Source organism: Mus musculus, chromosome 11 (genome assembly GCF_000001635.26).
Source record: "Mus musculus strain C57BL/6J chromosome 11, GRCm38.p6 C57BL/6J".
NCBI classification, from domain to species: domain Eukaryota; kingdom Metazoa; phylum Chordata; class Mammalia; order Rodentia; family Muridae; genus Mus; species Mus musculus.
In genome coordinates, this window is record NC_000077.6 from 72,998,152 (window position 1) to 73,015,545 (window position 17,394).

A 17,394-nucleotide genomic window follows, 5' to 3' on the forward strand; every position below is an offset into this window, starting at 1 on the left:
CCTGTGCTTCAGGCTGGTTCTTCTAGTAGGCCAGGGTGAGAATGCTTCCCTCTGACCCTAGGTGCACAGTGTGAGCCAGCCTGATCAGGTTCTTGGGACCCTATGCTCAGGGTCTGCTTTACTATTGAGGAAGGCAAGGGTTGTATTGGACCTGAACCCTAATTCAACAGTGTATTTTAGTTCTCTGTCCTGGAGGTTTCTGGGACCGTCCCCCAAGGGCTTCTTCACTCTGGGGAAAGTGTTATGTTGTCCCACTTTACAAGAAGCAGACTTAGAAAAGCCAGACAATGCCCCCAAGCCCTCAACAAGTGACACAACTGCCTAATATCAGGCTTTCCAAGCTGGGTCTCAGAACTCCCTAGGGATAGGTGACCCTAGTCTCGTCTAGATGTCTACCTCCCTGTCTGTTCTGGTGGTAAGGATGGGATGGGAGTGGTGTCAGGAGTACAGTCAAGCAGGTCAGACAGAGGGAGAGCAAGGTTGCAGATAGAGATGCCAGCCTGAGGCTGAAGTTAATGGGTATAGACCAAGCTTGGACTTGAAGGGACTGACGAAGAGGGAGTGTCCAAGGGTAGCTCTAGGCTACAGGACTTGACATCAGTTCTGTTCATCTTCCTGCAGGTCCCCAGGACTGAACTGTCTACTCTGAGACTGTGGGGGTGGGGATGGAGGTAGAGTGTTGAGGGATTGTCCTGGCGAGACCCTTCAGTTCTGTCCTGTCAGGTTCCTGGAGTGGGGGTAGCCAGTAGCTTTATCTCTGGCCCTGTGGCTGGTGGCCATGGTGGTTTCCGGAGAGCAGCTCCTGTTTCCGGAGGCCCAGCAGGGCCCAGGCGGAGCCTTGAGGGGTAGTGGGGCTGGGCCTGGGTGGCCTCACTGGCTCCGCCTCTGTCTATCTTTGGGAATTTATTTCACGGGGCACCACTGGCCGGTACTCCACTGCCTGCCAGCAGTCAAAAGCTGCTCTGATCACCCTGGGTTTTTCCCTCCTAACCCAGATCCCACCAACGAACCTCCAACTCTGGCCCCACTTGGCCTGCTCTGTTCTTAAGGGGCTGGGAAGCCTCCAGCCACTCCACTGCTCTCTCTGTAGACACAGATGCTAGCCTGCCCTTGACCACAGAGGCCGTGCGGGGGGCTTGTCTCTGAGCCCCTTCTGGCCCACCATGGCTCGGCGGCTGCAGGATGAGCTGTCAGCCTTCTTCTTTGAGTATGACACTCCCCGGATGGTGCTGGTACGAAACAAGAAGGTGGGAGTCATTTTCCGTCTGATCCAGTTGGTGGTTCTGGTCTACGTCATTGGGTGAGTCTAAGTCCCCCTCCCAACACCTTTGGGCACCAGTCTTCTACATGTGCCAATCCTCAGAGCTCTGGGGTACCCTTCATCTCTCCAAGCACTGGAAAGCTCTCCTGGTGAGCCTCCATGCCTTAAGAAGGAATAGGCCCTGTTAACCTACTGTCAAGATGGAGACACCAATGCAGGATAGGACACGCTACTCTGGGTGCATGGTGACCAAGGGGCAACACCATTGTGGGTCCTGAGGACATTGTAAAAGGCCCCTTCTAGTGAGTGAGTGGCACGCCCTGCAAGAGCCCTTTTCACCTCCAACTTTCCTCATGCAACTGAAACAAAGCAATGCCTCATTTTACTCGCCAGAACATAGGCTCTGTTCCCGTCTCTCCAGTCAGAACAAAGGACAACCTGGGAAATCCAGGTCCCTGGGGGACTAAAAGACAATTGGATTCTGAACACTTAGCATCTTGATGGAGACACAGAGCAGGAAGTAGTCTCCATTCCCAAGTGTGACATCTCCTTCCCTGGCACAGGGTCAGAGCAGCACAGGTCTCCTTCAGCTATCTGGCTAGCCTGGGAACCATGCAAAGGCTAGCAGGCCAGGCAGGATCTTGTGTTTGCATGTGTGTTGTGTGGGCTAACATGGTATTCTATGACTGCCCATGTCCTATATATTTAGCCATGTACCGGTGGTTTTATATACCTGGTTGGCTACGCAAGCTTACAGCTGTGTCTCTGTCTGCCCTGGGTCTGAGGTAGCTGGGTACCAGAAGTGTCACATGTCAGGAGCATCATGCTTACTTACAGTCACACTAAAAAGAGCCTCTAGAGGCTATGAGATCAGTAAAAGGGTTGGGTCCTAATGGGAGCCTGAGAACGCCCAGTACCCCTGCCTGCCTGTGTTGTGTGGTTCTGAGGGCTCTGCAAATCCCCATTTGGGGGGACTGGGACTAAGAGCCCAAAGAGTTACTCATGTGGTACTAGCCTCTTGGGAGTATCTAGTTCCTAGAGTAGCCTTTCTTCTGCTCACTGATGCCCTAAGATTCAGAGCTAGTCAGGTGCAGCCAAAGCCAGGATCCTTCAGCTGCATTTCAGGCTATGTCTTGGTCACAAATCAAGTTGGTCAAGCTTAAGAGGAAGACTAAGGCCCATAGAGGAGCCCTGGAATTTCTAGGTCACTAGGCAAATCAACCCTGAACCTTTGCTCTGTCTCCTCATTTCCCACTCCCTACAAAGTTTCCAGGAAACTTTCTGATGGGTACCAGTAGCCTCCTGCTGAGCACAAGAGGGGCGTAAACGTCCACCATTAATTATTTGCTAGTTCCTCAGGAAGGAGAAGTCACTACTCAAGCCCAGCCTGTTTCTCACTTGGGGAGATCAAAATGGTTGTCCCTACTCAGGCCCCAGGGGCTCTCTACTTTATTTTCAGAACTGTGGCTAGGAGCAGTGTCTGACTGTCACAGGGACAGAACAAAAGGGATAGTCTACTGTCCCTACTGCCCCTTAGCCCTGATCTATACCTCCTGTGACAGGAACCTTACCCCATCCCTCTTTCCTTTCTTCTGGCCTGAAATGGTCTATCATTTTCAAATGTTTCAAATGTTTCTTGTTGGTGTGAGGGTGGGGGTATCAGAGGTGAGGGATGCAACTAGTCTTGCTAAAATTCCCAGTTCACACAGCAGAGCCAAAGGCAAGGTCTTCAGGTCCCCAAACCCAGGCTTCTCTGCCCACTAACTAGGGCGCTTACTAGCTCCAGCAATGGCACCTACTGTCTCTGTCGCCCTCATCTGGCCACTGCCAGATGCTACAATGACTCCTGCAGGTTAAACTCCTGAGCCTTGCTCCACTGTTACATAGGACAGCGGTTGGAGAGGACCTTTCCTTGTGAAGGGAAAGGGCTTCGCTATAAGGATCCTCCTCTTTCCTAGATGTTTGTCTGGTCCTGTGGGGGCTGCAGGGAAGTCGGGGGTGGGGGGGACGAGAGAGTCAGTCTCTGGGCACCAGACAAGGTGAAGCCCACATTGGGGACGGGCAGCATGGAGGTGGAGAGGGACACAAAGTCAAGCATTGGAACACAGTTCTGATGAAAGTGGCCTTAGACTTAGGCAGGCAGGCAGGCAGGCAGGCAGGCAGGCAGGCAGGCAGGCAGGCAGGCAGACAACAGACAAGAGGCTGAGATGCCAAGATCTGGAACAGGCTCAGAGGAGGAAAGTTAAGGCTTTGGACTCTATTGGTCATGTTCTTCCTGTACATTCAAGGCAAGTGGGGAAGAAGCCCTGGAAGATGGAGACTCTGCTGGCCTGGGTTAAGGTGATGTCACAGGTGAAATGCTCCAGTTGGAGGGATTGGGCTATGAGACAGACTGGTCTAGCCGTTCCTGCTGGAAAGCAGAGGGGACACAGGGTAAAAACTTCGTTAGGTGGGTTTAAGTGGGCTAGACTGGCCAGGTATGGAAGTACGAGTTTAACCCTAGCTAGTTAGAAGTAGGTGGATCTCTGTGAGCTTGAGGCAAGCTTGATCTACATAGTGAGTTGTAAGACTCTAAGGCAGCCAGGGTTACACAGTGAGACCCAGTCAAGGGGTGGGGGGTTGGGGGACAGCTGGATTTTGTGTTTGTTTGATTTTTGAGACAAGGTCTCTCTACATAGCCCTGGCTCTTCTGGAACTCACTTCGTTCTGGCTTCAAACTCACAGATATCTGCCTCTGTCTCTGCAACCCAAGTGCTAAGAATACATGTGTGAGCTACCATGTCTGGCTCTGGTTGAATGTTTTGTTTGGTGACTGGAACTTGCATGAGACTGACTTCAAATAATATCCACCCTTTTAATTAACTTTTTTAAGAAAGTAATCATTATTTTTTAAAGATTAGTTTATTTTATGTATATGAGTACACTGTCACTGACTTCAGACACACCATAAGAAGGCATCAGATCCCATTACAGATGTTTGTGAGCCACCATGTGGTTGCTGGGAATTGAACTCAGGACCTTTGGAAGAACAATCAGTAATCTTAACCACTGAACCATCTCTCCAAACCCTGAAAGGAATTATTTTTATTTTATGTTTATCAGTGTTTTGCCTGCATGTTTGTCTGTGACAGATCTTGGAGTAGTTGTGAGCTTTCATGTGGGTGCTGGGAATTGAACCTGGGTCTTCTGGAAGAGCAGTCAGTGCTCTTAACTGCTGAGCCATCTCTCCAGTCCCCTCTCTTAATTAACTTATCTTTCATTTATTTGTTGTTAGGAATTAAACCCAGGGTCTTGAGCATACTAATCGCACTTCCCAACCACTGAGTTTTTCTTTAATTTTCATAAACACACACACACGCACGCACACACACACCACAATTCTGACCCAATCAGGCATGGTGGTATTTACCTCTAATCCTAGCACTCAGTACCCAGAATATCATGAATTCATACATTCATGAATTCAAGGTTAGCCTGGACTACATGGTGAGTTCCAAGCCAGTTTGGAATACAGGATGATACTGTCTCAAATCAAGCAAAACCTCACAAGCATGTTGTCCTTATTATTCACAAGGTTGTATAATTACCACTTCTAATTACATTTCTATCATTCAAAAAATCATACATGCCAGGCGGTGGTGGTGCATGCCTTTAATCTCAGCACTTGGGAGGCAAAGGCAGGCGAATTTCTGAGTTGGAGGCCAGCCTGGTCTACAAAGTACAAAGTGAGTTCCAAGACAGCCAGGGTTACACAGAGAAACCCTGTCTCGAAAAACCAAAAAAAAAAAAAAAAAAAATCGCACACACACACACACACACACACACACACACACACACCCCTTCTCCTCACTGCTTGCCTATTCTGGGTATTTCCTATAAATAGAACCACATGCCATGTGCCTTTTTGTATCTGGCTTCTTTTTCCTGCTGTGTTGGTTGTGACATAAACCAATAACCCAATGCTTTTTATGGCTAAATAATATTCCCTGTGTTGATTCGCCACATCTTATTTATTAGAGTATCTGTGGTTGGACGTTTTAGGCTGTTTATACTTTTTGACTCCCATAAGCAATGCTGCCCTGAGTATTTGTAGACTAGTACTTTAGTGGATTTATTTTTTTCTGTAAGGTATACAGGTCAAGTGAAATCCCATATTTAAAAATTTGAGGAACTCCAGAGAGCTGTTTTCCAAACAGTCCCATTGCATCAGAGATGCCTATGAGATGTCTGGTGTGGAAGGTGGATGTGGGTCCCAGGTATATTGATTGCCTCTTTGGTAGCTGAGACAAAGCACCTGACAGGAGCAGCCGAAGGCAGAAGGGGTTTGACTCATGGTTTGAGGATCCAGTCTATCATGATGGTGAAGGCATGGTGGCGGTAGCTCTGACTGTGGTGGCAGGAACTGGGATGGCCAGTCTCCCCGGCCCTCAGTCAGGAAGCAATGAGAATGCCGGCTTGCTTTCCCCTTCGTATTCGGCTCACAGCATGGTGCTGCTCACATTCAGGGTGGGCATCCCCAGCTAAGTTAAACCTTCCTCACTGGGGATGTAGCTCAGCTGAGATAGTATCTGCATAGCATGCACCACGAAGCCCTGGAGTCCATCCCCAGGACACATAAACGTAGGTGGATTTGCATCCCTGTGTGCAGGTAGAGGCAGGAGTTCAAGGTCATCTTCAGCTACACAGAGAGTTTAAGGCCAAGCAGGGATGTTTGAAACTTTGTTTCAAATGGTCCAAACAACAAAGTCAACTTCCTCTTCAAAAAAAAAAATTAGCTTATTGCTTTTACATTAAGCCTCCTCCAAGTTCTCAGGACAGAGACAGAATGAAGTTAGGTTCTTTGCCAGCGTATAACAGAAATGACCCAGATGGCCTAGTTCCCAAATGAGCTTGTATTTCCCTGTGAGACCTCATGATCTTGGTCCCCACGGGCTGTATTTCTCTTAGCATTCTTATCCTCTATATTCTCACCAGAATGGCCTATTAAGCTCTGATTACAGCATCCAAGGGCTTCTGTAGCCCACAGCTCCTTCCACAGACCAGTTTCAAAGGCCTAAGCTGTACATGGTCAGCCGTATCTAAGCAATGGCCCCATTCCTCAGTATTCAGATCTGCACTGGGAAAGGTCCTCTATAGGAACAACACTGACAGAATGTATGTGTGGCATAGAAGAGGAGTCACTAGATGGACTTACACAATAGATAGGGGCCAGGTAGTTTAACTACAGCTCTCTGCATGCTGGAGGGGGCAGAAAGCCTGGTAGCAGATCAGTCCATGAAGCTGGATATCTCAGGAGTCCCAATATGGTACCGGAGGCCTGGAAGATTCCTAAAGAGTCACTAATTCTCGGCTCACATTGGAAGACCAAAGAAGGTAGGGCCCGATGTCAGCAGAGGATGTCAGTTGCAGCAATAGCACACACTCTAGGAGGAAGTGAAGGCAGACAGGCCACACTGCTTTTTCTCTGACTTCTTTACCTCTGGGCCTGTTGGAAGGTATTGCTCACTCTGAGTTAACTTGCCCTCTCGGTTAATCCTCTGTGTGCAGGCCCTGAGGTGAGTCTGCTTGGTGATTCCAGATGCAGTCAAGCTGAGGACACCAGCACAAAGCACCCAGAGATGGACACAGGCGTCTGTATAGACTTCTTGAGGGCAGGTTCTTGGGTTTTGCTCACTTCTGTGGTTTTAGTGTCAAGAACAGTGCTTGGCCCAGAAGATGGGCTTGGTACCTACATGTTTGTTGAATGACTAGCTAGATGTGTGGGGCTGAGTTGCAGGGCAGAAAGAGCACAGAAGTGGGGGTAGTTCTTGAGGCAAGTGTACCCTCAGCTGTTCACTCAGAGCTCTGCCCTGGGCTGAGAATGGAGGCCCCGGGAACAGGGAGAATCTGATGAGAGAGTTTCATTTTCATGTGTCTATGGCACACCAGCTACTTTGCTAATTTACTTGAAGAGAACTCATAGAACCCTCCCCAGGCAATTACCAAGATGTTTTCATCTTTGTGGGCCCGGCGTGAGCATACAGTCTTGTTAAGGATTTGCCAAGTGGGATTTCCTTCGAGGCAGGGCAGCCTCTATTTTACTGAGAAGGTTGGGGGCTCAGAGAGGTTTAGCCTCTAGCCTGAAGTCGTACATCTGGCGTGTCTAATACATGGGCCACTTCACTGTGTGTCTTCTTCCCAAGGACCTTTTGAGAAGGGATCCCCAGGAGAGCTGGAGAGATTGGCAAGGGTCATTGCTGGAGGGGGGGGGGGCTTCTGAAGACAGCAGTGTCTTTCTTTGACCTCAGACCTCTTTGATGGCCTTTTCAGAGTGGTAGCCATAAGGCCAGGCCAAGGCATGGCTTTGGAGGAGATGGCTCAGTTGTTAAGAGTGTGTACTGCTCCTGCAGAGGATCTGAGTTTAGTTCCCAGCGGCAGCTTACACTCACCTGTAATTCTGACTTCACAGGGGTCAATGCCTTGTCTTAGTCTTCATGGTTTATCTACAGTTAAGTGTACACACACACACACACACACACACACACACACACACACAGGAGTTAAATATAAACTCTTTTTAAAAGACATAGCTTTGGAATGACAGGCCTGTTGCTGGCATGCCAAAGCTATTATTATCAGAACTGAGGTCACAAATGCCAGATTTGACATTTCCTTTTGACCCCTGAGACCAGCAGGCAGACACAGCCCAGAAACTATGTAATTGGTCCTAACCCATAGCTGGGGTAAGAAAGGAAGGAGCCCCCTGGAAGACACACGCACACCAGTGCTATGCAGCCCTGGCTGAGGGCCTCCAGCCTGTGTCTGCTCCTGTCTGACCTTGGACTTTCGGGAATGGGGCATCCTCAAACTTCAGATTCTCCACCCATTGTTTAATGTGTTGGTACTGGGCAAAGAGAGAAACTGGGCTTCTGAGGATGGAGATATGAAGGGGAAATTAGTGGCTTCTCTAGGAGGGCTTTAGAATGTGTAGCAACCCCTTCCTCCACAGCAGCCTCTTTAAGCTGGGGTGCAGAGCAGAGGCCTGACTGCAGAAAGGGACCTTGGGAGAGAGGAACCTTTCTTCCTGAGAGGTTGCTCCCAGCAGGGCAGCCTGGCAGGCAGACTCATCAGTACCTAAACCTTTGTTGGGATTCACCTGTTGCTATTTAGGGCCTGCAGAGGGCAGCAGTGACCACACTTAGGCCTCTAGACAGGAGAGGATTAAAGTAGCAAGACAGAGAGAGGTCCAACTGCTTCCCTGGAGCCCAGGACAGAGACGTGACAGTGATTCTGGGACTAGGGCTTGGAGAATCCTGTTCCCAGAGTCGATGGCTCTGAGCTCTTTGTCTAGATAAGGTAATGTGTGGAGGGAGCAGAGTATACAATCTACACTGCTACAGTCTCTTCCTGCAGAGGGCTATGGGTACAGGTTCCAGCAGGCAACACACCCTAAAGCTACACAGTCTCTTCTAAAGGAAGAGGTCATCCTCAGATAGAAGTGAGATACAAAATTCCCAGTGTAATCAACAGAAAGGAAACCGAAGCTAGTTCAGACAATGGAAGAGACTTCATTGGCTCATGTTGTAGGATAGTCCAGAAACTGGGTTTTCCCCCAAGGGCTCCAGCAACATGGTTAGGAGTCTGGTCCTCTCCGTCTTCTGGTTCCATCCTCAGGTTCGTGTTTGGAGGTGGAGAAAATGGCTGCGGGTAGTGTGGGTCTCCCAGGTACCCTGATTAGCCATCCATACAGAGGAAGTAAATCATTGTAAATTTTTCCTAGTAAATTTCAGGGAGAGAGAGAGAGAGAGAGAGAGAGAGAGAGAGAGAGAGAGAGAGAGAGAGAGAGAGAGAGAGAGATCTGGCTTTGCTACTGACACTCCTCTAATGGCAGACTCATTATTTCCGCCAGAGGGTGGGACATTGATTGGCAAGCCTTGGCTATGTGCCATCCCTGAGCGCAAGGTCAGTCCCACTGAACCTCCTTGAGTAAATGTGAAACACTCATACAACAATTTGGGGAACGGGGCTTGATTCTGCAAGGTGGGGGTTATGGTCTCTAGCCCCACTCCCTGGCTTTACCACACACACACACACACACACACACACACACACACACTGTTCTCTCCTTCCCTTTCTAAATAGTAATGACAACCCACAGCCTTTGCTAGTGCCAGCTAGCATCCTAAGCAACTTCTCTGCATTAATTCACGTAACAGACTAGTACTAGTGTTATTCCAGTTTTATAAATGAGGAAGATGTAGAAGCTACTCCAAACTTCACTGCACTGAGGAGCAGCGCCAGGAGGCAAAGCCCGGGCAGTCCTCATACTTTGCTTGGAGGTTGTGTGGAAAGAAAGAGTGTTGAGAAGGAGGACTGGGATCAAGAGCTGGCCAGCTAGCCCTGGCAAACAACTCTTGGAGAAGGATTAGGAGGGACAGTCAGTCAGTAGCTGCATGGTTTGGTCTCCTCCTTGGTGGAGATGGAGTAGTGGGAACTTAGGCACGGGCCAGCAGGGGGCAGCAGGCAAGGCTGTCTTGGCTCCAGCCTGGGAAACTACTTGCGAACCAAAGAAATTCAGAAAGTATCTGAGGTGGACAAGAGGATGCAAGAAAAGACAGAAACCTTCCCAGCCACTTGCGTCGTTGGATGTTTTGTCTAACAGTGCACAGACCCTAACTCCCTTGTTTCCCCTGGTGTTCCCACTCAACAGGTGGGTGTTTGTCTATGAAAAAGGATACCAGACCTCAAGTGGCCTTATCAGCAGTGTGTCAGTGAAACTCAAGGGCTTGGCTGTGACCCAGCTCCAGGGCCTGGGACCCCAGGTCTGGGACGTGGCTGACTATGTCTTCCCAGCACATGTAAGCGGCACCATCCTTCCTCCCATAAGCCCTGGCTTAAGGCTCTTTGAGGGACCAGTCCAGCTTCCTGCTCTCTGGGCCTCAGTCTGCCTTACTGTGCGACTCCACCATGATACCATGGGATGCGGTGTCTGCTGGGTGTTAGGTGGGCTCCAGCGCCCTTCGGGGGTAGTGTCTTACCAATTCTCTCTATCACCCCTCTGCCCTTCACTTCCAGGGGGACAGCTCCTTTGTAGTTATGACCAATTTCATCATGACCCCTCAGCAGGCTCAAGGACATTGTGCAGAGGTGAGGACCCCACCCTTCTGGACCCACAGGGGAGATAACTTAATGGAATCCCTTTGGTCCTTGGTGGTAATGTGGGATGAGTTTTCTGATTGTGGTTATGATGTAATGTTTGACAGAGAGTCATATAAAATAACCCTCAGACACTGATGGTGCTGTTGCGGGGCACTGGGCTTCTCTATCCCAACCTCCACTTCCCTGCCAGTGGACACTGGGACTTGTGAGCTGGGCAGAGATGTAGGACAAATGTGGGAGAAGGAGGCTGTGAGCAGGGGTCTCCTATGGGATATGAGATTTTGCTCCATGTCTACACTGTGGTCCTGGGGGTAGGAGAGGGTCCTCCTTAGGACCACACCACAGGGTCTGGGGCCAGCAGCTCTCCCATCCCCCAGAACCCAGAAGGTGGCATATGCCAAGATGACAGTGGCTGCACTCCAGGAAAAGCAGAAAGGAAAGCCCAAGGTAAGAGCAGCCCCTTCCTGTCACCTCCACAGCCACCTTGCTTGTGTCTGCCTCTCTCTCTGTACCCCACCCCCCACCCAGCTGCTCTCCACTGAGAGAGTCTATGCCACTCTCATCCTGCCTGTCACCTACCCTGAGATGGAAGCCCAGAACGGGGTGGGAACTCAGGGGTTCCTGGCTCCCTACAGGTATTCGCACAGGCAACTGTGTGCCCTTCAATGGCACTGTGAAGACGTGTGAGATCTTTGGCTGGTGTCCTGTAGAGGTGGATGACAAGATCCCAAGGTAACTGATGTCTTCTCCTTCAAGGGAGCTAGAGACAGGGCTCAGGCCCACAGACCTGGCAAGAATGAGTTCCTTATGCTTCTGATCCCACCCCTCAGCCTATCCATGTGGCCCAAGAGTCTTCCTGGTCTAGGAGCCTGTAAGCCCCTGTCCCATCTGTAGCATGGCCACTCCAGCCCCACCACATGTCCTCTGCAGGAGGAACCCTGCGCTCCCTGCTCCCTGCTCCCTCTCCCTGCATAGCTGTTCAGGGCATACAAACACTCTTGGGGAAGGGCATTGATTGAGTGCTGTCTCCCCCAGCCCTGCTCTTCTTCATGAGGCTGAGAACTTCACCCTCTTCATCAAAAACAGCATCAGCTTTCCACGCTTCAAGGTCAACAGGTTTGTGGGAAAGGAGGGCAGAGATGCAGGTGGCTTGACACAGCTGCAGCCGCTCTCAGCGCGCTGTCTCCCTCCCTCCCTCCCGGCTGCTTGGCTGCTTCACTGCTTGCATCCTGGAGGCAGCTTGCTGGCCTGCCTCCTGGAGAGCAGACTTCTCTGGAGGAGAGATACTCTAAAGAGTTCTTGAGGGATCTTAGTGCCAAGTGAAGTGAGCCCCCTCTCAGCTAACTGGCACATGGCTGCTACCCATGCCCGCCACACAGGCGCAACCTGGTGGAGGAGGTGAATGGTACCTACATGAAGAAATGCCTCTACCACAAGATTCTACACCCGCTGTGCCCAGTCTTCAGCCTTGGCTATGTGGTGCGAGAGTCGGGCCAGGACTTCCGAAGCCTTGCTGAGAAGGTATGGATGGGATGGGGCGGTGCCAGCAAGGAGAGGACAGGTGGTGGTCACAATACAGGCTGCCAGCCCCATTCTGCCTCTCCCCGGCACAGGCCAACTGTCCCCTAGTTCAGATCTCCTGAGGGTCCTTTGCTGGTCCTCCTGGTCTGAACCTGCCATGGAGGAGGAGGTGCTAAGAATGAAGAGATGTGGGCAGACAGCATCACTTGGATGTTCCATGATTCCTTCCTCCTTCCTTCCTTTTTCCCCTTTTTCCTTCCTTCCTTCCTTCTTTCCTTCCTTCCTTTTTTCCATCCTTTCTTCATTCCTTTTTGTTGCTTTGGGTCAGGGTCTCCACCGTAGCCTAGGTTGGCCTTTAACTCCTAATCCTCCTGCTTCTCGCCTACTCAGTGCAGAGTACAGGTGTGTGTCACCACACCAAGTTTATCTTTTAATCATCTTTTCTGCTGAGGATGGGCCTCACAATGCTCAGTGGTGTATCCTAACACTGAGCTGTACTACGGCCTAAATCACTGGGATATTTTGTTGTTGTTTGTTTGTTTGTTTGTTTGTTTCTTCATGGTGGGATGGAACTTGGGGATTCCAGAGATGATCCCTGGGTTCCGAGATCACAATCCCTTTGTAAGGCTCTCAAAGATGCAGCCTGGGTTCAAATCCCACTCTGCCTTCCAGCCAGAGTGTGCCCTCAGATGGGTCTCTTAAGTTCAGCATGTCTGAGAACTGTCACTAAAGACACTAATAGCACCATTCCTCCCAATGTGGGAGCCATGAGGATCAAGTGAGCATGCACCTGCTAGTTAGCATTGCAGCTCTGCCCTGCTGGGACAATCCTATACCCTGTTCTTGCTGGATCCTTCTTGTGCCTGCTTCTGTAGCTGCCTATGTGGGAATGGTAACCAGTCCTTTTTTTCTTTTTTTATTTCCTGTGAGATCACCAACACACCCCACTTAGGACACTTGTGTATGGCAGAGGCCTGCAGATGTTTGCTTTCACGACCCACATGGAGGTGGAAGCAGCCAGACAGTGGTTAACTGTGGATGTTCAAGCATCAGTTTGCCTGATCCTATAGGGCTGTCATGCTTTTACAATCTGCCTGTTTCTAGAACCCACGCCTGCCCTCACCCACTGAGAGGTCTGGATCTCTGTTCCCACCTCCCCACTGAGTGGCTCAGCTCCCTGCCCACTTCTCTAATCACCTCCCCACTCTTGGCCCGAGCCACCCACCTGCCCTGTTCCTTGCCTCCCTTCACTTTCTGAAGTATTTTCTGCTCAGACTTCACAGGGCCGTTCTAGTTCAAAGGCTGCCTGCTTTGTCTCCCACAGCACTGTGATTTGAACCAGGAACTGAGAAACAGTGATGAGTGCCAGGTGGTTCTGTCCCCTTGGACCTGACAGTCTTAGAGGAGAGATGTCAATAAGTAATCACACAGAATACACATATGACAAGCCAGGTGCTCTAGCACACACCTGCAATTCCAGCACACAGGAGGCAGAAGCAGGAGGATCATAAGTTCAAGGCCAGCCTAGGCTACACAGTAATACCCAGTTTCGAGAAACTAAGGAACTGGAGTTAAAAAACACACACTGTCCTTCCAGAGGACCAGCACCTATACCAGGTGGCTCACAACCTACCTATAACTTCAGCTTCAGGGAATCCAATGACCTTTTCTGGCCTCCGAGGGCACCCACCTACGTGACAGCCATTCACATAGATACACACACGAATAAAATGAAAAATAAGAAAAACCAGTCAACCCACTAAACAACTAAAACCAAAACCAGACAGATGGCTGAAAGAATAACAAGGGACATATTTTAAACTGAGGTGGTGGTCAGAGAAGTCTTCAATATAAATGGCCAAATAATGAGACAGAGCCAGATATGTGAAAGAAAAGCAGGTACAAAGGCCCTGTGGTGGAAAAAACTTGGTGTATTCTAGAAGTGACTGCTCAGTTGTGGTGGTGGGGAGAGCAGAGATGGTGACAGACCTCAGTGTCCCTTCTTAGATACAGAATATCCTCTCTGAGATGGTACAGGTCGGGGGACAAGGTGGCCAAATGGGTGGTGCTTGGCTGAAAGCCTAACCATTTGAATTTAATCCCTGGTCCAACACCGTAGAAGATGGAAGCCCATCCTTGCAAACTGTCCTCTGACCTCCACGGCCATATTGTACACAATGTGCATGTTATCTACACACAAAATCAACAGTGCAAAACAATGTTTCAAGGGGAGTACAGGCGCCATCTATAATCTATAAGACAGTTTTTGTTTTTGCTGTCTTGTTGTTTTCCTCTTTTAAACTCATGAAGCCATCTTGCCAGTCTGGACAGGAGGTTTAGAATCCTGAAGCCCAGATCTTTTGTGCCTGTGTCCCTGGCAGGGCGGGGTGGTTGGTATCACCATCGACTGGGAGTGTGACCTGGACTGGCATGTACGGCACTGCAAACCCATCTACCAGTTCCATGGACTGTACGGGGAGAAGAACCTGTCTCCAGGCTTCAACTTCAGGTACCTGATGGGCCCCTGTCTATTTCTGGAATGACAAGGGTTGACAAATGTTCCCAGAGAGGACCAGTGTACCCTAGATGGCCTCCATCCTGTATGAGTTGTCAAACAGGAAGCTAGCAGGAAACAAAATCTTAAATGCTTGAGTCACCAGGCCTGGGTCTCTACCCCTTGGAATTCTGTTTGGTGGGAGTCAAGAAAGGGCTGAATTCAACTCTTCTGGATGGAGGCTCACCATTCTCCTTGAGCAATGCTGGAGGGTCCCTTCCTAATGCTCAGGCACACAATGTGCTTTGTCACCTTCTCCCGCTACCTGTCCGTCGCCCCCAGATTTGCCAGGCACTTTGTGCAGAATGGGACAAACCGTCGTCACCTCTTCAAGGTGTTTGGGATTCGCTTTGATATCCTTGTGGATGGCAAGGTAAGTGTCCTATGTGAAGGGATGGCTGCCAAGGCACCTTCCTGCTTTGGATGTCTGTTGTTATGGATGATATGAAATGATATGATATTGTTATGGATGATATGATGGGATGGGTATATTCAGAGATCTGCTTTTAATGACCATGGGTATAGGTGATGACCCTGGCCAGGCTTTGAGCCACTGCCATGGCTCTCCTACCATCTCCTTGGGTCGAGGGGAACAAGGTTAGAGTCAAAGCTCAGGTTTACTGACCTGGAGCTGGCTCTCAGGAGAGCCACAGCCCTGGATCACTGGTAGCAGGAATAGTGTGGAATTGTAGGAGGCAGGTTTGACTTTCCCTAGCTGGGCCCCTTCTGTTGACCTGGCTTTCCCCCTGGGCCCTGCCCAACCAGGCTGGGAAGTTTGACATCATCCCTACTATGACTACCATCGGCTCTGGGATTGGCATCTTTGGAGTGGTAAGTACTGGGGATACATGTTTGCTGTCTGGAGTTTGGCTGCTACTCTTCTACACACAGTAGCAGAACCCCAAAATGTGACCATAGCTACCTTTCATGAATGAAACAGCAGCTGCTTTCCCAACCCTAGAGAAACGGTGTACCTGGGGAAACTGAGGCTCAGCGTTAAGGCAGGAGAGAGGTAGGATGGGCTGACTGGGTCCCAGGAGGGGCTTGCAGCACCTTAGCCTGTCTTCAGGAAACTAGGGTCCAGAGTGGCAGGATTTAGCCAGGACCACAGTCAGTGGGGACCACTGTAGGACATGGAAGATCTGTATCTGCCCCAGATTCCCATTCTCCGTCCCTGCCCCTCCTTGTCCTCAGGCCACAGTTCTCTGTGATCTCTTATTGCTCCACATCCTGCCTAAGAGGCACTACTACAAGCAGAAGAAGTTCAAGTATGCGGAGGACATGGGGCCTGGGGAGGTAGGTGAGCTTCATCTTCTTGAGCTCCCTTCAAAGACCTCAAGCTTGTCTGCCTGTTGGCAGGTGCTGTCCTGCAGGGCTTGGTGCTGCAGGGCAGTGCTTCTGGGGCCTGACTTGCGTTCCCACATTGCATACACAGGGTGAACGTGACCCCGCGGCCACCAGCTCCACTCTGGGCCTGCAGGAGAACATGAGGACCTCCTGACCTTAATCTTGAGCTCCGGACTTGACTCAGTGTGTGGCTTCCAGCAAGGGCTGGTGGCTTTGAGCCAGGGCAGAGGTCATTGCCAGAGGCTTTCCTGCAAGGCAGATACCAGTTGCCCTCTGGTTCAGCCAAGACATTGGAATCCAGAGCTCTGGGTCCAGATCCACACTTCCCTTCCTGAGGGATGGCCCCTCAATTTTTCACTATTCTGGGTCCCTCTGGCTGGGTTCCTCACACACCAGTACCCTAGCTTCGTGCTTATGGCTCAGGCTGCCACTGTCTACCCCACAGCCTCACCTGCCTGGCTTTGGGCTCTTCCACATGGTAGCCACTAGCCAGATGTGTCAGTTTGAACTTAAATTAATTAAAATATAATAAAAAAAGATGGCTGGGTTGAACTAGTTATGGGGACACTTTTGGCCTGTGACTGCCATACTGGATAGCAACAGATGTTTTCATTGTAGGAAGTTCCAAAGGAATTCCCTGGGAGGCTCATCAACAGTGCGGGTGCCTGATACGCACCCCACCTCCTCCTAAAATAGAAACACAGGGCACTTTGTAGCTGAGGCTTAAGAATTGCTATCCTAGAGCTTTCTGACTCTTAAGCTCCCAATCAGCCTTGGGTCAGCCCCAACTGGCAGGTGCAGGCACTGAGCAGGGTCTCAAACACCCACAGCAAGTGTGTAGTGTTGTTCTCGTGCCACACAGGGATCACAAACCCCCATGTGCACACCCCCTCTACACATACAACCCTCCACCCCCTCTGTGGGTTGGAACAGCTTGGGTGCTGCAGGCACAGCCATCTGAACACACCTACACTCCCAGGCAGGGACACACGGTCTCCATACAGTATCACCCCCATGGGGCGATGCTCTCCTTCCTGAGGGAGTCATACCAGACCAGCCCTTCTAGCCACTGAACCTTACTCAGCTACCTCAGGTGGAGAAGTAACCCTGATGAATCTTGGCTCCTTGCCTGTGGCCCAGTCCCAGCTTCCACGGCCTGCCCAGCTTGGCTGGAACATGAGGGCTGAGGAGGCAAGGGGTGAGACACAATAAAAAGAATGAGGACAAATGGCTGTTTTTTGCTTTCCTTTCAAGCCTGTCTGAAGTTCAGTGTGCTTGCCTGTGAGATGCACAGCTGCGCTGAACAGCTGAGATCCCTGTGAGAAGGCTGGTGAGGGGTGCCTGGGCCAAGATGAGCCAGTGAGCCTACAGCAGTCCCTGAGCTCTGTCTCTGCACAGGACAGGGCACCGGTGCTCTTCCCAATAGCAAGGAACAAGTTCTTCTGGCTGTGGGGCAGTTGAGCACACCAGAAGCAGCCTTGAGGGAGCATGGTTGAGGGAGGGGCTTGTTGTCCCAGGGATCTGGGGACACTTCCACGGACATGAGGCTTGCAGCTGGAGAGTAGAGAAGGCC

The 17,394-nt window shown here is 50.5% G+C and overlaps 1 protein-coding gene across 2 annotated transcripts; it reads left to right on the forward strand.

Annotated features, from left to right (window-relative positions):
- Positions 1 to 904: 904 nt before the first annotated feature.
- Positions 905 to 17,049, forward strand: P2rx1 (purinergic receptor P2X, ligand-gated ion channel, 1). 2 transcript variants are annotated; one of them, XM_006532451.2, is made up of 12 exons: positions 905 to 1,300; positions 9,951 to 10,098; positions 10,316 to 10,387; positions 10,777 to 10,846; positions 11,035 to 11,131; positions 11,435 to 11,515; positions 11,779 to 11,920; positions 14,302 to 14,429; positions 14,757 to 14,847; positions 15,240 to 15,305; positions 15,669 to 15,774; positions 15,910 to 17,049. In XM_006532451.2, exons 1-12 carry the CDS (start codon positions 1,164 to 1,166, stop codon positions 15,912 to 15,914), a joined length of 1,143 nt encoding a protein of 380 aa, XP_006532514.1. In that variant the 5' UTR covers positions 905 to 1,163; the 3' UTR covers positions 15,915 to 17,049. The 2 variants fall into 2 exon arrangements, with proteins under 2 accessions (XP_006532514.1, NP_032797.3); NM_008771.3 differs by having other exon boundaries at positions 994 to 1,300; positions 15,669 to 15,770; positions 15,910 to 17,046.
- Positions 17,050 to 17,394: the final 345 nt, after the last annotated feature.

Excerpts from the sequence above, each read along its gene's own strand:
- P2rx1 (NM_008771.3), top strand. The coding sequence starts at position 1,164 with ATGGCTCGGCGGCTGCAGGATGAGCTGTCAGCCTTCTTCTTTGAGTAT. Across the intron at positions 10,388-10,776 it reads CTCAAGGACATTGTGCAGAG|AACCCAGAAGGTGGCATATG; the intron begins GTGAGGACCCCA and ends CCCATCCCCCAG. Across the intron at positions 11,921-14,301 it reads TCCGAAGCCTTGCTGAGAAG|GGCGGGGTGGTTGGTATCAC; the intron begins GTATGGATGGGA and ends TGTCCCTGGCAG.